This window comes from Spermophilus citellus (genome assembly GCF_964194105.1).
Source record: "Spermophilus citellus genome assembly, chromosome: 6".
NCBI classification, from domain to species: domain Eukaryota; kingdom Metazoa; phylum Chordata; class Mammalia; order Rodentia; family Sciuridae; genus Spermophilus; species Spermophilus citellus.
The window spans coordinates 111423548-111445077 of NC_138187.1; the positions used below are offsets into that span (position 1 = coordinate 111423548).

At 41.5% G+C, this 21530-nt stretch overlaps 1 protein-coding gene across 1 annotated transcript in view; it reads left to right on the forward strand.

Annotated features, from left to right (window-relative positions):
• The first annotated feature begins 2975 nt into the window (after positions 1-2975).
• Positions 2976-21530, forward strand: part of PARP1 (poly(ADP-ribose) polymerase 1) — a 44559-nt gene continuing 26004 nt past the window's right edge. Inside the window, exons 1-4 of the mRNA XM_081296997.1 lie at positions 2976-3280; positions 7110-7275; positions 18160-18275; positions 19981-20195. Coding sequence (XP_081153123.1) covers positions 3161-3280; positions 7110-7275; positions 18160-18275; positions 19981-20195 — 617 coding nt within the window. The 5' untranslated portion in view covers positions 2976-3160. The remainder of the gene's footprint in view (positions 3281-7109; positions 7276-18159; positions 18276-19980; positions 20196-21530) is intronic.

The following is a 21530-nucleotide window of genomic DNA, read 5'->3' on the forward strand; positions in this document are numbered from 1 at the left end:
TTTCAACAAGTGTTTTTGAGTGCTTGGCACTGTTCCAGGCACTGAGGATACTGCTATGAGCGAAAGAAACAACAATTTCTGCCTTCATGGGGCTTCCAGTATAGTGAGGGAGAAAAATGATAAACATATACAGACGCACAAAATATACTGTTAAGAGTAATAGGTGTGCTGGGTGAGGTGGAACATGCCTGTAATCCCAGCAGCTCAGGAGGCTGAGGCGAAGGAATGAGAGTTCAAAGCCAGCCTCAGCAACTTAGCAAGACCTTGTCTCTAAATAAAAATACAAAGAAGGGCTGGGAATGTGGCTCAGTGGAGGAGCACCCCTGGGTTCAATCCCAGGTATCCAAAAAAAAAAAAAAGAGTAATAAGTGCAAAGAAGTATATAAGCAGCATCTCAGCTAAAGTAATCAGGGAATACCTGGGATGGACAGACCAGGTGGCTTGTGAGCAGAAGCTCAATGAAATAGCGGAGTAAACTGCATGCTGGCTGGGTGAAGACTATTTTAGAAGAGCAACAGTTGATGCAAAAAAGGCTTTGAGGTGGGGAGCTATCTTGAGGTGCTTGAGGAACAGGCAGAAGACCTGTGAGGCTGCCATAGAGCTCCCTCTCTATGGCAAAGGGAGCTATAGAGAAGGGGCAGCAATGAATTTTGAGAAGTGGGCAAGGACCAGACCTGAACAAGGGGAGAAACTTGGATTTTATTCTAAGTGGTGAAGAATCTCTGGAGGGTTTTGAGCACGGAGGTGACACAGGTTGCCATATAAAGTGACTGCATATGGTTTCATGGAGAAAAGATTGCAGGAGGGCAGGTATTGAAGAAGGCCAGGTAAGACACTATCTCAGAACCACAGAAGACCACAGTGGTTGTGACAGTGCTGGGGAAGGTGGTGAGAAACCATCAAAGTCAAGATTTGGTGACTTGAGACAGATTAGAAAGGAAAAAAGGTGATACCAAGGTGTTTGGCCCAAGTAATATGGAGAATGGTGGGCCATATCCTGATGTGGGGAGCAGAGGAGAAAGTTTGTCTCTAATTGAAGTACATACTAAGCCATCATTCAAAAATATTGAGCAGGCAACTGGACAGGATTGGTTCTCCTTAGGATTCCAGGGCAGGAATTCTTAACCATTTGAGTACGTGCACAGGACCATTTTAGTGGTCTCAGGAAGCCTATGGACCCCTTTCAGGAATAAACATCATGTAAAAAATTACCTGAATGCAATAATATATTCCAGAGACACTCTCAGGCAAGCTATCCCAGAACCACAAAACAGAATGCTTCAAAGACCAAATTACAATGCTGGAATTGAAAGGCTTATTGAATTAGTTTAGAACATCTGATTTAAACCACTTGCAAAAGGAAAACTTGTTAGGATAGATAACATTTACAGGATAAGGTACAGAAAGGTAGAAGAACCATGTGTTCATCTCTGTGGCATCAGCCTGCCCCACTAATGGTGAGATTAGAGGATCACAGCTGAGGATGTTCTTGGTGGCTCAATACAAGGTACTGTGACCAGAGTCCTAGGCCAGACTCTGGGGGTCCCAACAAATCAATCTGGCTATTTTCCCCCAAAACCAAATGGGGACAGAAAAGGGAAAGGGATTTTAATCAACATGGCCATATTGGGAAGGCAAAGTGAGATAAAGCATCTCAATCCTGATTTCGTACTTAGTTTTCATAAACTTCAGTTTTAAGTGCAGGAAGAACTGGGGAAGGGGCTGGAGATATGTATAATTAAGCAGTCTTGGTCAAACTGTGGTCTGGTTCATCATTATTTCAGTTCTGGTTCTACAAAATAGCTCCAGAGAAACTCTTATTATTGAGGGCAATCTCCATTTGCTGCTCAGGATATTTATCTATCAGATCTATGATCTTAAAAAGGGGTGCAATTTGAGACCAGATGATTGCTCTTGCCTAGTGGGCAGTCTCATCATGAGGTAATCTGTCTGCAATGCTCTGCTACCACGTAGGACAATAACGGGAGATATCTAGGCACTGCTCCAGGAGGTCTGGAGGAGGAGAGTTTAAAGGCTGGCAATTGAATGTCCCTGAAAATCTTGAAAATACTCTAATCTTGGTGTACTTAGTCTTAAAGGGGGACAAAAATAGGTTAGGTAAATTTAGGGCAAATAAACTGTATAACCAGTTTTTAGAAGTTCACCTGGCCACAGCTGTAGCTTGCCAACCAGCCTACTGAACAGCCATGGATTTTATCTGCATTTTGGGGACAGAGCATATGGATGACAGAATGGGACCAAAGGATCACCATTTAGAGATGACATAGTTGTCAAAGCAGAGGTGGAATGAACATGTCTTTTGGTTACTCTCTAAGTAAAACTCTTAACATATGTTTCATCATGTATGCTACTTATTCCATTTACCTTCAACACAGCTAACAGGTTACTAACTTTTAGGATTCTACTGGTGTCTCTCAACCTACTTGCCTACTTAACAGCTGTGTCTCTTTGCTTGTTTTTCTTGTTTTCCAAAGCAGAAGTGAACAGTCTAAAATATGGCACGCTCACCATACAATGTATTAAATGAATAAAACAAAAGGCATGGGACTAAAAAAAGAAACTTTGTATTTAAAAAATACAATTCTACATCAAATAATGAGTTCCACAATTTTCAAGTAGTGATTATCTTAATAATTTGAGTTCTCTCTAACTCTAAAGTGGTATGAAAACATCTGTGAAGTGCAGGCGTGGTAGTGCACACCTGAAGTCCTAGCTACTGGGGAGGCTGAAGCGGAAGGATCGCTTGAGCCCAGCGATTCAAGGACGAGTAAAGAGATCGCGGCTCAAAAAGGAAAATCCGCAGTGACTATTGCTACTGTAGCCACCCGTGGCGCTTAGACACGCGGGAACTCAGACCCCCGACACGCCTAGGAAAGTTCGCCCCTCCCGGCCGGCAGGGGGCACTCCCGCCGCTGGCCCCGCCCCTAAGCGCGGGTGCTGGGGGCGTTCCCGCCGCCAGGCATCAGCAATCTATCGGGGAGCGGCGGTGGTCGGCGTGGCGTGCTCGGCAGCGGCTTTGGGAGCCTGAGCGCTTGCGGTGAGCGGACCGGCGCGGGCGGAGTGGTGAAGCGGCTGCAGCGGTGGTGTGTGTCCAAGTTGCGGTGTCTGGTCCCAGAGCCGCAGCTGCACGAGCGAAGGGATGGCCGAGTCTTCGGACAAGCTCTACCGAGTCGAGTACGCCAAAAGCGGGCGCGCCTCTTGCAAGAAATGCACCGAGAGCATCCCCAAGGACTCGCTCAGGATGGCCATCATGGTGCAGGTGCGGGGGTGGGGGGAGGGACGGAGCCGGGCGCTCGGCGCAGCCCGGGGCGTCCCGGGCCGCTTTGTGGGCAGCGGGATGAGGCGCGTGGTCCCACCTGGTTAACTGTGTCGGGGCAGGAAGGACGGAGGACCGTCTGGGAAGGAGCCAGGCCTGTGGCGCTGTCGCCGCCCCCAGTGGCCCTCCCGGTCGACCCTTCCGGGAGATTTTGCTGATCTTGCAAGAAAAGCCCGGGAAATAAGAGTTTTCAGCTAGCGGTACCATTTGCTCTGTAAAACTAAGAAACCACTTCTTTCTGGGTGGCAGAGTTCTTGTGTTATTGCCATTCGCCTCGGGGAAGAAAAAAAATCTGTGCTACTCTGATTATGACCTACCTTCTGGAAGATTTTTGTCCTACATGGGTGGTGTCTACTGGCAGTGAGGATTTTTTTTTTTTCTTAAACCTATTTTTGGCTCTCATTTCAACACCCACACCCTCTCCTTTTTTATTTTAATTATGCAAAACTGCAAGCAGTTTCGTTTCCTTGTAGTGAATTCACTTTGGACCTGATTTGTGATTGAAAAACCTTTTCCTCAAACTTTGCAGGTTCACAAATTCATTGTCCATGCTTTTGCAGCTGTCTGGTTTGAGGAAGAGTGGCTCTTGGGGCTTTCTTATCTAGGTTCTTTTGAAAGATTGGGGAGTCCCCTCTGGTGTTCTCTGAGGCTTCCAAGGTGGTTAGGGAAGTGTCCAGGTGTTGCAGTGAGAGGGTGGGCTAGCAGGCCTTTGCCAGGGCCAGAGGTTCCTGCCTTCTCAGGTTTCCAGTTTGCTGTTGTCTGCCTTTGAAATTCTGGTTCAGTGTTCTCCCATTCCTCCCATCTTCAGCATAAGCTGTTACCCAAGCTCAGTGCTAATGGTCAAGGTAATTGATTTCCCTCTCTGCCCTGGACTGTAATGTGTTTCACGAATGACCTGATATCCCTCAAGGGATTTTTCGGTACTTGGGTAGAGGGCAGGAAAACATTATCCAGTGGGTACCAAGGGCCAACTGTACCTCTGTTATCTCATTTCACAATATGGCAGGGACTGAGGCTGTCATCATGGTATCTTCAGGGCCTTCTGTCTCAGTACCTGGCACAGTACTTTTTCATTCTGTAGACATGTAAGTGCCTCATAAGCTCCAAGCACTGTTAACTAATACCTGTAATTACCATTGGTGACAGAAATCACACATACTGCTAACACACCTTTGCTTTGCTGCTGATATTCAGGATAGAAAAAAAATGATTTTATTTAGAGGTTAGGAAAGACAGATGTAATTTGTTTATTTTTTAACAAAGAGGATACAAGAGAATCAATCCTTCCAAGCTTGGTAAATATTGCTGTACAGGGTGGGTGGTACTTGGTGGAGCTGGGCACTAGGCAGTGTGCCCAGGAGAGAACCCAAGATGTCTTAGCCAAGTGTGGGAGCTTTAGAGTTCTTATTCACAGAAGTAGGGCAGGAAGATGAGACTGGAGAAATAGATAGGGCCTACGATTTGAAGAACAGTGACCACACCCAGGGTCTTTGATCTTCACCCTAAATGTATAGGCCTGCTCTTAAGTTCCCCCTGCTAGTGCCGGGGGGTTCTTAACCTGGGTCTGTGGGTGACTGAATAGAATACAAGAGATCCCCAAATTTAGGTAAGAAAAAATCCACATCTCATCTTTACTAATCTCTAGATTAAGTTCATTATTTTCTCCAGTCATCAATATTAGCAGCAAATCAAAGGTATTTTACCTGGGATTTTTGTCACAACAATAGACATTTTCAAGTCACTTTACAGCTGGGGATTGCTCAGAATAGCATACATAACCGTGACTACTTCAGAATTACCGTTAGTTTCGAGTGGTAAAGCTTATAGATTAATGTACCCCGAAAACGCTTAAAAAAATGTTTTGATAATTATTTCAATATAGTTTCCTGTGTTTATTATGCATTTAAGGTGTTACTCCTAGAAAAGGACTTTCTTAGGCCTCACCTCCTAGGCCTCACCGTTCAGCCAGATGATCCTCTTAGTGGGAAGTATGGGCAGAAACCTAAGTATAGCCAGTGTACTGAGAAAAGAAGAGGGGGAGGAGGAGGAGGAGGCTGCTGCTGCTGGGAATTCCAGGAAGGTTCCTAAGAGGAACCTGAACCTGATAAAATTTAGCATTCTGGGACCTCCTTCCCTTTACTAGATAGTGAAAGAAACTCTTTATTATTCAAAGTTAGCTTGGTTTTCTGTAGTTGTAATTGGAAATTTTAATTCAGAACTTAAAGTTGGCCCTATAGGCTGAGCTGTGGAAGCCAAAAAGAAAGAAGTCATTCTTCTCGGTGCTTGAATTTAAATACCTTCTTTTACATTTGTATGGGGGGATTGTTCTCCAAGCAACCAATACCTGATACTTTTTAGCTATGGTGCCTTGAGGCAGCCTTAGAGGGAGGAGCTGGGCCCTCCGGTGGGGTGTTTTGACTGGGAGGGGTGGTGGGCCTGTGAGTTCCTCAGCCCTGAGCATTCTTGGCACACAGCACAGTCTGTGTCTGTGTAGACAGGCAGGTGGTATGACCTTTTTACACAGAAGAAATAGTGAAGGTTTGGGAAATGGTGGCTGGGTGAGGACTCATCTGTGGTGTGAGCCCTTGGGCAGCGCCTCTCAGATGCTCAGTACTCAACACAGCACCCAAACCAAGTAGCAGAAGGTAGGGTCCCCCAGCACAGCCAGGAAGAAATGCTACAGGCACATGTCCTCTTTGGCGCAAGGGTAGTCCAAGCTTGCTAAGGAGGGGTTGACCAGTGAGGGTTCCAGGTAGATCCAAGTTGAAGCCACTTTTGGTGTCCTTGACAGCCAGATGCTTGGGGATCTGCATGGACTTCCTGGTGATATCTGGTGGAATGAGAACATGGGTTTTCTCTCAGAAATGCTATTTGTCATCTAGTTTTGGGGGCCCATCTTTTCTTTTTTTCTAATAATTATTTTTTAGTTGTAATTGGACACAACACCTTTATTTCACTTGTTTATTTTTGTATGTGGTGCTGAGGATCAAACCCAGGGTCTCGCAAGCGCTCTACCACTGAGCCACAACCCCCGCCTACGGGGCGGGGTGGGGGGGGACATCTTTTCTGCTGTTTCCCATTTTCCCCCCTCTAGATTTAGGGGGAGAAAATTATCTCCTTTTCCTAAAGGAGAGGCAGATCATTCTGTCTCAGGGCCCTCTAGCCCTCAACTGTTATTGCACAGTGCTTCCCTCACAGAAGTTAATTCATTCCATTTATCTGTCTTACTGCTGCAAACTTGACACTTTTTTCTGACACATTTTCTCTGCCTTTCTCATTATCTGGGTCTTGTTCCTCATTATAGGTAACTGCAGAAGCATTTAAAGAGCCGCTTTCTAGGCTGTCCAGGCCCTTTGAGTCCAGAGGTGATTGCTGTGGCTGTCTGGCCTTTCCCAGCAGGTGCAGTGGGGCCAGGACACCAAACGGGTGTCTTGCGCATTTCACTAGTCTGTGCAGCAAATCACTAATGTGGAACAACAAGGGGCTAAAAGGGACACAAGGCAGAGATCTTTGTAGGACACTACCACTTCATGGCAGTAGTCAGCCACAGTTCTCTAAGCTGTTGGGAAAGATTTTGAGGAGGAACATAGGATAGAAGTGTTGTTAATCACTCACATGCAGCTCCTTGTGGGATATGTGGAGGACACAGGCCAGGCCATTTTAGAGAAGGAAACATTCGCTGTGATGCCGTACACTGAGAGCTAGGGTGGTCTGGCAAGCCTGACTCGGGGGTTGACTGCTCACTCACCACCTCTGATTCCTTTCCTTTCAGTCACCCATGTTTGATGGAAAAATCCCACACTGGTACCACTTCTCCTGCTTCTGGAAGGTGGGCCACTCTATCCGGCAGCCTGACCTTGAGATAGACGGGTTCTCTGAGCTGCGCTGGGATGACCAGCAGAAAGTCAAGAAGACTGCGGAGGCTGGAGGAGTGACTGGTGCGTACACAAAGGGAGGGCTTGGGAGTTTGCCCCTGCTTCCCAAAGCTTCCAGAGGGTCTTTTTGGAGGGAGCAAAGATTGTCCCCCATCTTTCCTTCTGTGTCTCACATAGGTGGTTCAGGAGCCCAGTGCCCATGTGTTTTAGCAACAGCTCCTCAACCTGCCTTGCCTGGAGCGTGTTTGGCCTTTTACTTTTCACATGCTTGAGATATAGCCCTTAATGATTATTTAATCTTGTTTATAAGACTTTGTGTTTTTAGAGCAGTTTGAGTTTTCACAGCAAAATTGAGTAAAAGTACAAAAGTAGAATTCCCATTACCATCAGTTTTTCCCCCACCTCAGCGGTACATGTATTACAGTCGGTGAACATACATTGAGACATTATTATCCAGCATTCGTAAATTCACTGCCTTAAAATCTTCTGTGCAAGACTGGGGATGTGGCTCAGTGGAAGAGCACTTGCCTGGCGTGCATAAGTCCCTGGTTTTCATCCCTAGCACCACAAAAAAAAAAGAAGAAGAAGAAGAAATAAACAAAACCCTCTGTGCTATGCCTGTTCATCCCTTCCTTCCCTCTAAGCCCTGGAAATCACAAATCTTTTTTATTGTTTCCATGGTTTCTTCTGATGTCTTAGCCCATGTCATGTCAGGTTACATAGGAAACAAAGCGATTAAATGCCTTATCATGAGATGAAATCCTGAGGCAAGAGAGAGTAAAAAGGGAAGGAGGAAGGTGATATCCATGGTATAATCAAGGGATTGGTTCCAGGATTCCAGATGCTCATGACCATTATATAAAATGTTGTAGTGTTTGCATACAACCTACACCCATTCTCTTGTATACCTGAAGTCATCTCTAGTTTACTGACAGTGCCTGTGTAAATAGTTGTTACACTGTAGTAATTAAGGATAATGAGGAGGAAAAAAGTGTACATGTTTACTATAGAGGCGACCTTCTCCTTGCCTCTTGCCAAAATATTTTTTTTTTTAATCTATAATTGATTGAATCAATGGATGCAAAAATCCACAAAGGGCCAACTATGTATGGCAGCATGTCAGGCTGACCATAGTTTCATAAGAAATAGTCAGTTGCCTCCAAACAGGTCTTCACCACCAAGCTTCAGGAAGGCCCCTTGAAGAGGAAGGAGGATGTGTTATCACCCCTATTGGACCAGGCTCACCTGAGTGCAGTTGTTCCTGTGCACTTTGAGTGTGGTACTCAGCCTCAGAGTAACTGGCAATCAGATCTCACATTAAAGACTTCCTGGATTTGTGGTTGTTTGTTTGTTGTTTTGATTTGGAGGGCTATTTTCTTGTTTGTTTTTTTTTTATACCAGGGATTGTAGCACTTTACCATGGAGCTACATCTCCAGCACTTTTTATTTTTTTATTTTGAGACAGGGTCTCACTAAGTTACTGAGGCTAGCTTTAAATTTGCAATTCTCCTGCCTCATCCTTCCAAGTCACTAGGATTACAGGCATGTGTCTCCTTGCCCAGCAACTCTCTGGGTTTGATGGAGATGGCCCGTTGGTCAGAACTGTGGCCTGACCCTTACCCTGAGATAGTGGCAACCTTAGGGAACAAGGCTGTGGCCCCAGTAGCCATGGCCTCCATGGAGTAAGTAGCCCAAGCCTCGGAAGGGGAATGAGCCCAAGGACGTAGATGAATTGGACCAGGACATGTAGTTTTATGGTTCCTTTTGTTTTTTTCATTTAAACATTTGATCTGTTTGGAATTTGTGCTGGTGTGTGATGTGAGGAATGCCTCCAATTTTACTTTTTCCACTTATTGAATAGTTCATCATCTTCCCCACTGATAAAGAGGACTTGTTATTTATAAAAATTCCTGCGTTTGGGGGTCCTTAAATTTTCTGTTCCAGTGGTCAGTTTGTTCAAGTTTCTGTGTTTATGTACACATATACAGTTTTTTGGGAAACTTTAGTTTACAGCAAAATGGAACAAAGTGCATAGATTTTCCATATACCCTTTGCTTAGTCTTCCATAGCCTCCCCCTCGGCCAACAGCCTGCACCAGAGTAGCACACTTGTTAGAATCAATGAACCTACTTTGCACATCATTATTACCCAAAGTCCATAATTTATGTTAGGGTTCACTTTATTTTATTCATTCATTTATTTATGTGCAGTGCTGAGAATCACACACAAGGCAAGGGCTCTGCCACTGAGCCACAACCGCGTTCCCATTCTGTGGGTTTTGACAAATGTATTTTGAATGTGTTTGCTTTTACAGTGTCATAGATTAGTTTCACTGCTCTAAAAATTCCCTGTGCTCTGCCTGTTCATTGCTCCCTCCTCCCTAACCCATGGCCATCACTGATCTTTTTTTTACTGTCTCCCTTGTTTTGCCTTTTCCTGAAAGAAATGTAGTTAGAATCTTATTACTAGGCTTCTTTCACTTAGTAATAGGCATTGAAGGTTCCTCTCAATCTTTTCTGTTAGCTTGTTTCTTGTTAGTGCTAAGTAATCCTCCATCAAATGGCTGGCTGTACCTTATTTTATCTGTTTACCTGCTGAAGGAGATCTTGATTATTTCTGAGTTTGGGCAGTTATAAACAAAACTGCTATAAATGTCTGCAGATTTTCATGTCAATATGTTTTCGACTCCTTTGTGTAGATGCATGATTGCTATATCTTAGGGTAAAAGTATATTCAGTTTGGTAAGAAACTGCCAAACTATCTTCAAAAATGGCTGACCCGTTCTATAGTCCCAGTAGTTGAATGAGAATTCCTGTCTATCCACATCTCTGCTGGTATTCTGTTTTGAATTTTGGCCATTATGGTAGGTGTATAGTATTTTATTATTGCTTTATGTTTTTCTAGTGCTGTAATAATTTTTCACATGCTTATTTGTCATCTGTATGTCTTTGGTGAGGTGTCTGTTTAGGTCATCAGCCCATTTTTAATTGGGTTGTTTTCTTACCACTAAGCTTTGAATCCTTTTGTATTTTGGGGTGAGGCCTGTGGCTCACTGGTAGAGTACTTGCCTAGCATGCATAAGCCCTGGTTCCATTTCCAACATGGAGGGGGGTGGGTCTTTGTGTACTTATGATAATAGCTTATAATATCTTTTGCAGATACTTTCTCCCAGTATATGACTGGTCTTTTTTTTTTCAATGTCTTTCATAGTACAGAAGTTTTTAAATTTTAGTGAAGTCTTGCTTATCAGTTACTTCTTTCATGGATTTTACCTTTGGGGTTTATCTAAAATGTCAGCACTAGACCTAGAGTCATAACAGGTTTTCTCTTGTTATCTTCTAGTTTTATGTTTTACATTTAGGTCTGAGATCCATTTTGAGTTGTCTTTCATGAACAGTTGAAGATCTGTATCTAGATTCTTGTTTGGCGTGGGGGTGGGGGTTTTTTGTTTTGTTTTGTTGTATGTGAATGTCCGATTTAGCACCATTTGTTGAAAAAACTCTTTTCTCCATTATTACCTTTGCTTCTTTGCCAAAGATCAGTGGACTGTATTTATGTGGGTCTATTTCTGGGCTGTCTGTTCTGTTACTTGTTTATCCTTTAGCTACCCTGTCTTGATTGCAGTAGCTAACTATAAGCCTTTAGTCCAGTAGAGTCTATCCCCCAACGTTGTTCCTCTTCAGTATTGTCTTGGCTATTCTTAACCTTTTTTCCTCTCCATGTAAACTTCAGAAGTCATTTTCAATGTCCACAAACTAACTCGCTGGGTGCCTTTAAATTTTTATTTTTAAAAATTTTTGGTATGCTAGGGATTGAACCCAGGGCCTTGTACCTGTAGACAAGCACTCTACCATTGATCTCCAATGCCCAGCCCCACATTTAAATGATAAGAATCACTTTTCATTGCATTTTGAAGGAAATCATCTGAAACTGCCTCCTAACCTTCTCCCTTCCTAAGTTGGCCCAGTTTAACCTGTTCTCATGACTCCAGGATGTCGCTCCTTTCTTCCCCAGGGAGCTGTTTGTGTCTGTACTAAAGTGTGCTTCCTCTCTTTGCTCAGCCTTCTTGCAGTTGTTGGTATGTGTGGCTCCAAATGTTTTTGTCTGCTGAAAATTGAGAGATCAGTAACACCTCAGAATCTTGAGCAAATTTGCCAAGAATGACTCTACATGTGTCTGTTTTAGCAGAGAATGAATTTATTAAAATTTTTCTTGATCTGTGGCTCTTTTCCCTTTTGAATTCAGGATAACAGAAGTTGCAGACTTAAAGACCTAAATATATTATGTTTAGTTATAATTAAAATATATCAAATTATAATTTTTATAACATGAAAAGGCATATTAATTTTGTTGCAGATATGTTTCATGAAACCATTATAACCATAAAATTAAGATACTACTAATTGCCCAGGGATTTTTTAATCCAAAAGGCCTAACATGCTATTTCTAGGCATAATGAAAAGTTTAATTCAATCTAGACCTTTAATGTAGATTAATATTGTGAAATGTCTTCTTTATAAAATATTGTTTTAGTACTCATTTTCCTTTTGTTGTTGTTGTTTTGTAAAATACATATAAGAAAATTTTTGTCATTTTAACAATTTCAAAATGTACAGTTGATGGCGTTAAATACACTCACATTACCATCACCACCATCCATCTCTAGAATCTTTTGACTTTCTACACTGAAACTCGGTACCCATTAAACAACAGTCCCCATTTTTCACTCTCCTCAGCCCCTGGTAACCACTCTTTTTTCTATCTGAACTGTACTATTCTAGATACCCCTTATGAGTGGAATCATGCAATATTTGTCCTTTTGTGACTGATATCTTCCAGGTTTACTCAATGTTGTAATGTGTCAAAGTTTACTTCCTTAATAATATTTCATTCATTGTATGTATATACCACATTTCGTTTATCCATTCACATGTCATTGAATATTTGGGGTGGTTTTCACATTTGGCTGTTATAAATAATGCTTCCATGAACAGGCATGTACGCATATCAGTGAGAGACTCTGCTTTTACTTCTCTGCTATATATACCAGAATTGAAATCCCTGGGTCATTCAGTAATTCTGTATTTTTTGAGGAGCGTCTATACTGTTGTCCATAGGAGTTATACTATTTTACATTTCCACCAGCAATATGTAAGAGTTCCAAATTCTCCACATTCTTAACTAACCATTTTATTTATTTATTTAAAATAGCCATCTCAATGTGTATGAAGTGATAATCTCATTGTGGTTTTGATTTGCAGTTCGATGATATTGAACTCTGTTACTTTTACATCTTGATATTTACTCTTTTCTTGTTTAAATTACAGATTTTCATCATTAATAAGTAAGATTCATTCATTCAAGTCTTACCAAATTCCATGTACCATTCCAGGCATTTAATATCTGTTCATTTCATTCAGCCCTTGCAGTAGGTCTCAAGGCAGACTAAGGAGTCTCAGGCACAGAGAAGTTAGATAGGCAGCACTCAGTTAATACTGGTGGTAAGTCCTAAACCGAATTCACATCCAGGCTGTGCTGATTTTAAGACCAGAATTATGACCTTTTAGCAAAATTGAAAAATAGAGCTGCTATAAACATCTTATACATCCTGGACATCTGTCCAGTTGTTCCTTCAATCTCAAGAAGTGGAATTACTGCTCAGAGGATGAACAGATTTAAGACCTCCTCATGTACGTGCCAAATTGCCTTCCAGAAAGGTTGCATCATGTATGCTTGTATCAGTAATACTTGATGTACCTATTTCTGTACTTCCACGCCATTCTGAAAGTATTTTCTCTCTCTCTCTTTTTTTTTTTTTTTTTTTTGGTGGGTGTATAACAATATATCAGATATAACAATATATCTATAGATATATTGTTTTGTTGTTGTATCCAAAGTATCTTTTTTATTTCATTCCTAGTGAGGTAGAACATTTTGTCATGTGTTTGCTAGCTTTTTATTATTATTGTTGTTATTAATTTATTTTTTACTTGTAGATGGACACAGTACCTTTATTTATTTACCTGTGGTGCTGAGGATTGAACCCAGGGCCTCACTCATGCTAGGCAAGTGCTGCACCACTGAGCCATAACCTCAGCCTGCTAGCTTTTTTTTTTTTAAGTCCTTGGGTTCAACATCCAGTAATACAAACTTGACATTGAAAATGTTTGAGGATAACAAAATCATGACATTTGCAGGGAAATGGATGGCACTAGAGCAGATTATGCTAAGCGAAGTTAGCCAAGCCCTAAAAAACAAATGCCGAATGTCTTCTCTGAAATAAGGGAGGTGACTCAAAACAGAGTAGGAAAGGAAGGAAGAACATGAGAAGAAAATTACCACGAAACAAGGAAAAGAGGTGGGAGGGAAAGGGAGGGAGAAGGGGAATTGCAGAAGGAGACCCTCATGGGTTCACAAAATACATATACGATGGTGTGAGGGGGAAGGGAAGAAAGAGAGAGATAAGTGTCACAGTAGAATGGGTAGAGAATAGTGAGGGGAGGGGAGGGAGGGATAGGGAGGGCAGCAGATTACAACTGACACTAGGATTGCTGTATGTATACACATGGATGTATAACCAATGTGATCCCGCAATTTGTACACGTGGAAAAATGAGAATTCATACCTTATTTGAATCAAATGTATGATATGTCAAGATCATTGTATTGTCTTGAGCAACTAATAAAAAAAAAGAAAACAAAGTGTTTGAGAAAACATTTCTATACTGAGCATGTATAGAATTTTACTCTTTGTTATTATTCATTCCCTAAACAATGCAGTATAGCAAATATTTACATAGCATTTACATTGTATTATGTATTTCCGTTATCTGGAGATGATTTTGAATATATATAAGAACCCACATAGGTTTATGTGCAGGTACTAGGCCATTTTATAGAAGGGATTTGAGCATCCTTGGATTTAATATTCTTGTGGGCCTAGAAACTGATCCCTCACAGATAGGAACGACTACATTAACCTGTGTCCTTGCTCATTTTTTCTTTTGAGCTATTTTTTCTTATGAATGTCATAACATTTTACAAGTAGTTTTCCAGTTTAATCTTTTTAACTAATATGTGTTTTGCCACATTATAATTTCACTAATGTTCCTGTCTTCTCATTTATAGTATTTGTCTTTGGTATTAATTGTATTTGGAATTTTTAAAATAATTTACACATAGTTATATGTACATATTGCAAGTATGTATTTCAGTTTTTTTCAGCTTAGTTTTGACAAATGAACACCTATCTAATGCATATCCTATCAAATTGTAGAATATTTCTTTAAACACTAAGAAACAATGTTTGAAGAACATCATTTTAGTTTTTAATATTTTTCCATTCACGTTGTTGCAAATGTCAGGGTTTCATTCTTTTTTCATGGTAATGGTATTTTATAATTACGCACTGTATACATGTTTCAAATATTACATAATGGTGCCTCATTACATCTTCTATGTTTGGGTTTTTTTTTTTTTAATTTTTTATAACTTTATTTTTTAATGTGGTTCTCAGGATCGAACCCAGTACCTCACCCATGCTTGACAAGTACTCTACCACTCAGCCCCAGCCCTGTTTTGTACTTTATTTAGTGACAAGGTCTCACTGAGTTGCTTAGCACCTTGCTTTTGCTGAGGCTGGCTTTGAACTCCCAATCCTCCTTTCTCAGCCTCCTGCACTGCGTCCAGCTAATTAAAAATTTTTTAAATTTTAAAGTAAAAGGTGGTCGGGGCTGGGGATGTGGCTCAAGCGGTAGCGCGCTCGCCTCGCATGCGTGCAGCCCGGCTTCGATCCTCAGCACCACATACCAACAAAGATGTTGTGTCCGCCAAGAACTAAAAAATAAATATTTTAAAAAAAAATTAAAAAAAAATAAATAGAAATAAAGTAAAAGGTGGAGGAGGGTTTCTTGTTTGATAAATTGAAAAAAAAATGTAGAACATTTCTGTTGCATCATAAAGTTCCCTCTGTGCCCTTTTCTGGTCATCCTTCCCCTCCCCAGGAAACCATTTGATTTCTTGTGTGTGTTAGGGGCGGGGGTGCTGGGTGTTGAAGCCAGGGCCTTGTTCGTGCAAGGCAAGCCCTCTACCAACTGAGCTATATCCCCAGCCCCCACTGTTTGATTTCTAACCCCATAGATTAATTTTGGTGTGTGTATGGGTTTTTGTTTGTTTGTTTGTTTGTTTGTTTGTTTTGTTTTGTTTTTAGTTTGTACCAGGGATTGAATCCAGGGGCATTCAACCACTGAGCACATCCAGAGCCCTTTTATTTTGAGACTGGGTCTCACTAAGTTGCTTAGAGCCTCACTAAATTGCTGAGGCTGGCTTTGAACTTGTGATCCTCCTGCTTCTGTCTCCCTGAGGTGCTGGAATTACAGGCATGCACCACCGTGCCCAGCCCTCATAGATTGATTTTGCTTGGCTCAGAGTTTCAGGGGGAAAAGCATTTGTGTGCTTCTTGTGTTTCTTTCATTTAGCAAGCAAGATACTCATCTAGGTTATTTCACGTGTCATTAGTCCTTTTTTATTGTAGTCTTTTGTGTCACAATTTATCCAGTTTTCTGTTGGTGACTTTTAGGTTGTTGCCATGAAGATTATTACCAATACAGCTGCATGTGTATACAAGTCTGTGTGTATACTTGTGCTTTCATTTCTTTTGGGTAAATATCTAGGAATGGAATGGGTAATCATGTGATGGATATATGTGCTGCTCATTTGAGAAACTGCCACATAAAGTGCCAGTCATAAATGAGAATTTCAGTCCCTCCACATTGTTACTGACACTTGGTATGGTCACTTTTTTAAAATATTGACCATCCCAATGAGCTGTCTTAATCTAACATTGATGAAGGTTGAACATCCATAATCCAAAAAAATAGGAAACGTTCCAAAATACAAAAGTTTGAGCACAAACACAACACCACAAATGGGACATTCATATGACAGGTCAACATCAAAATGCTGGCATCATAGACATCATGTAAAATTACCTTTAGGCTTTGTGTGTAATGTGTACATAGTATATATAGAACATCAATATCATGCTTAGACTTCTGTCGTATCCCAGAGATATCTCATTGTGTATATGCAAATATTTTTTAAAAAATTTTAAGTCCAAAACAGTTCTGGTCCCTAGTATTTCAGATAAGGGTTACATGACCTATATCATCATGGTTTTAAGTTGTACTTCTCTTTAAGAGTTCTTGGTATATTCTAGATGCACATATTGTGAATACTCTCTCCCTCTCAGTAGCTTGCTTTTTAGTTTAATTCTTGATATTTTTGGAACAGGAGTTTTTGATTTTCATGAAGTGCTAGTTGTCTCATATAAGAAATCTTTGCCTATTCTAAGATCAAAGATATACTTTTTTGTTTTCTTCTAAAAGTTTTGTGAGTTTAACTTTCACATTTGGATTTGTAATCTCTGTTAAATGTATGAAGAAGAGGTCGTTTGGGTTTTTCCCTATGTGGATAGGCTATTCTAATGCCATTTTCTTGAAAAAGCTTGGTTCTCTCATTGAATTGTTGGGTCTATGTCTGGATTCTGTTTGGTTCTGTTGATTTGTCTAGGAGTACCACAGTGTTTTGAGTACTGTAACTTTTTAGTAACTCATGTAATTCCTCCAACTTTGTTCTTTTTCAATATTGTTTTGGCATTTCTAGGTCTTTTGCAATTCCTTGTACACTTAAGCTTATTAATTTCCTCAAAAAAGCCAGCTAGAAACTCGATTGGTATCATATTAAATCTGTGGACCAAATTTCAGATAGTTGACATCTTAACAAGTTTATCTTTGCAATCCATGAACATGATACATTTCTCATTTTATTTAGATTTTGTTTAATTTCAATAAAGGCAGTTTTCAGTGCAGAGATCTGTGTTACTTTTGTTAAACTTATTTCTTTGAGTATGTGTGTCTTAGTGCTATTTAAGTAGCTGTGTGCTCTCATTTTTTTTCAGTGTTTATATCTATTATATAGAAATGTTATATATTTGTAGATTGAGCTTGTGTCCTTTAAATTTGCTAAATTTATTTAATAGTCCTGGTAGTTTTTTTGTATATTCCTATGGATATCCCACAAATGCAGTCATGTCGTTTACAGACAGATGACTTTGCTTATTTTTTTCTAAACTTAACACCTTTCCTTTCTTTTTTTGCTCTAACTATACTAGGATCTCCACTGCAGTGTTAAATGGTAGTACTAAGAGGACAGCCTTGTCTGATTCCTGATCTTCAGAGAGACATTCAGCCTTAGAATTTATTTTTATATAAGCAAAGAATCTAGCTTTTGTCCCATATGGTTGGCCAGTACCATCAAATCACTCATTGAATGATTTAACCTTTCCCCAACAATTTAAAATGATACCTTTAGGGCTGGGGTTGTGGCTCAGTGATAGAGTGCTCGTTTAGCACGTGCGAGGCCCTGGGTTCGATACTCAGCACCACATAAAAATAAATTAAATAAAGGTATTATGCCCAACTACAACTAAAAAATAAATATTTTTTAAAAATAAAATGATACCTTTACCATGTATTTAATTTTTATGTATCTTTATGTTTGATCTGAATCAAGATATTTTCTTTAACCTTGATAAATAAAGTATAATTAAAATTAGAAGGCTGAGTAAGAATATTGCTCCAGGATTTTAAGGTAAATACTTATTACCAAAGCCTGTGTTGGAACTCCAGAGTAAAGGGAGAATGGTGGAAAGCTCTGCAGCTCTCCACCAGCCAATATGATGCTGTTCCTGAGAGCTTGTCTGAGAAAAGTCACATTATCAGAAAAGAAGCTCTGTTAAGCAGCCATAGTAAACAGAGATGAAATAGATAAATTGTAGTTCCTCAAAACACAAAGGTGTCCTGGGGAAAGGTGCTGGGGAGGTGATGAGGGAGGTTTGGGGAGCTGTACTATGAAACTGTTGACACATTGCCGTGTGTTCATTGTTCAGGTAAAGGCCAGGATGGAGTTGGCAGCAAGGCAGAGAAGACACTGGGTGACTTTGCAGCAGAGTATGCCAAGTCCAACAGAAGCACGTGCAAGGGGTGTATGGAGAAAATAGAAAAGGTGAGCACTTTGTGATGCAAATGTCTGTACTTTATGGAATGCTTGCATTGGATAACTTAAGAAAAAAAGAAGCAGCAGGCTTTAGGTGCTACTGAACAAGTAGTGACTAAAAATATAGTGAGGATCCTAGTAGAGACTGGAGATGGCAGTGACTTTTCTTACAGGCATGTTGGGCCCTGCTTACTCACAGTCCAGTCTTCACGTACATAGTGCCTCATCTCTTGGGATACCTGGGAGGGTTTGGAAAGCATTAACACAGGAGGTTCCCCCTGGAATGGGATGGGTCTTGCTTTGTGGCAGATTTAAGTTTAAGAAATAGTTTCCCTCTTATGAGCCTTCACCTTTCTTTTGTTTAATCAGAGAAACTTCATTAACCAAACTTCCCTACCAATTCGAGTCACTAAAGACTAACAGTCCAACAGAATAGATGGCTGGCTGTGGGTGGGGTGGAAGGGAAGGCCTGCACCCTCCAATCTTCTTTCCCTTCTCTGATGTTACATATACTTATTCATTGAAAGTTTCTGCCCCCTCGAGGTATTATACACTGTCTTAGTTAACTTCCTGTTGCTATGATAAAATAATTGAGATAAACCAGCTTAAAAGTAGGAAAAGTTTTATTTTGCCTTACCATTTCAGAGGTTTCAGTCCAGAACTGATGGGGCCTGTGGCACATAGTACATCATGGTGGGAACATACACAAGAGGTGTCTATTTACCTCATGGTGGTCATGAAGCAAAGACAGAGATAGGAAAGGTCTTCCTTATCCTCTCTAGGGCATGCCCCCATGACCTAACGTCTATGAGGCGTCACTTTCCAATAGTGTCACCAAGCCTTCAACATATGTGCCTTTGGGGAATACTTGAGCCAAACTACATCATATAGGAAATTGACAAAAATATGGACATGCTGGATCTTTTCAAGTCCTTCAACTGCCAAAAATTGGAGGCAAAAATTAAGGTTCTCTTCATCTCAAGAAATGCCAGGTGCTATGTGCTGTTGAGTTTTGCTTGGCCTACAATGGAGTTCTGTGTATTTTTAGCAGCCCTTATGGTTTCTCTAGATCTGTGCCTCACAGGCATGAAACTCCCAGGAATGCCATGCCTAACAAGGGCAGGTAGGCAAGATGGGCTCTTGCCTCTGGGTTTATTACTGTTTCTTGGTGGAGGCTTCTATGTGTAGAGACCAGAAAGTACGTGGGAGGATGAAACAAGCAAAAAAGTTCCTCTTGAGGCTGGGGTTGTGGCTCAGTGTTAGCATGCTCACCTAGCATGCGTGAGGCACTGGGTTCGATCCTCAGCACTATGTAAAAATAAAGACAATAAAGTCCATCAACAACTAAAAAATATATATTAAAAAAAAAAAAAGTTCCTCTTGGGACAGGGAGCTGCACTGGGGGGCCAGCCAGATGTTGTGTGAGATCCAAGTTGTACCCAGCACAACACATCAGGTATTCTTATGCCTGCCTTAGGTCAGCATCCTCAGGGAAATGTTCTCAGACCCTTACTGCCCCCATTCAAAATGGGATGCAGATCCTTATGGGTAACATAATCCTTGGTGACATAAGAGCTAAAACTTCACAGTAGTCTTTGAGTTGCTGGCCAGGCCTTGACCCCAAAGCCTTTTGCCCTTGGAACACAGGCTGGCCTTCTGCATGTTCACTGCACTGCTTTGACACTCCCTATACCACATTCTGCTTTTCCCACAGGGCCAGATGCGCCTGTCCAAAAAGATGCTAGACCCAGAGAAGCCACAGCTGGGCATGATTGACCGCTGGTACCACCCAAACTGCTTTGTCAAGAACAGGGAGGAACTGGGCTTCCGGCCTGAGTACAGCGCCAGCCAGCTCAAGGGTTTCAGCCTCCTTTCAGCGGAGGATAAGGAAGCTTTGAAGAAGCAGCTCCCAGGAATTAAGAGTGAAGGGTGGGTGGAGCTTGGTTGCTAGGTGGGGGTATTAAGGGAGGCCTAAAGACCTTATAAATTCTGTACTGTTTCTTGTTTTACTTGGATGACTGTCAGAAATCTAGGGAGATATAGACTAATGCATGGTGACTGCAGGGTTGTGGGAGCGACACATAAAGACCACCACTCTGTATTCCCCTTACCTAGGTTATCGCCATGGTTTCTCTGATCCCCTCACTACCCACCTTCATTGTCTCCTTAGCATTCTGTAGGCATGTGTGTTCCTGTGTAACTGGGTCTCAGGGAATGGTACTGAGGGAATCATGCACATTTGTCAACAGCGACTGGCAGTGGGTAATGAGCTCCCCATCTTGGAGTTGAGAACCTTGAGTCCATAGGCAGCCCCTCTCCTTCCTATTGACCCTTTGCTGGCCCCTCAGTCCCAGAGAGAGTGGCTTGTTAATGAGCACACCAAGGGCAATGTGGCAGTGCTGGTGCGTCATGCTCCTGGGACAGCAGCTGGGCCATGATCATCAAGCAGTCTCATGCATTATTTCGGTTAATAACACACAAGCTCATTACACTGGCACATATGACTCTGGAATGTGTAAGAAAACCAGCAAACCAGGCCCATAAATGAAGTCCTCAGGGTGTTGCACGTGTGGTATGGATGTAGGGGTTCACCAGCCACATTTATGTATGATACCAGAATGCTATACATTTGGTTTGTCAGGCACTGAAGTCCCCTGTAATTGGGCTATTTTATCTGGTTATCATCACAATCACGTAAGGCATTCTCTCCATATTTTGTGGACGAGGAAAATATAAAAGTTTGAACTTAGTTCACTGTTGGCCAGGACAGACTGGTTAGAAGGGCTTTCACCTGTCACTTCTTGTTTAGGTTCTCAGTACAGTCCCATCTCTGGTAATGGTCTCCTGGCCTTGGGAGCAGCCTTGTGTTTTAGCTCCAGAAACTCAGTGATGGCACCTGTATTTGTCTGCAATCCTTGCCTTTCAGCTGTGGTTTATTTCCAGTGGAGTCCCCACCAGAACTTTCCTAGTGATTTTGTACCTAGAGTTTTGAAATCAAATGGGGCCTGAGCTCTGAAACCTGTAACCAGTTCTAAGGCCCCAGAACAAATTTCAGCTCACCTCCTTGGGTAACAGAGTATATTATGAAATGGATAGTCTCCTGCCTTCTTGGTTGCAAATACTGCCTGAGTGTTTGACCAGAAGTTCCTAAGAGCCCTGAGTGGGACACGTTGCAGGTAAGTGACAAGCATGTGTAGGGCCCAATATTAGGAGTTAAAATGATATTGAATTGTGTCATTACACATCATTGGGTGTCTGTTTCAA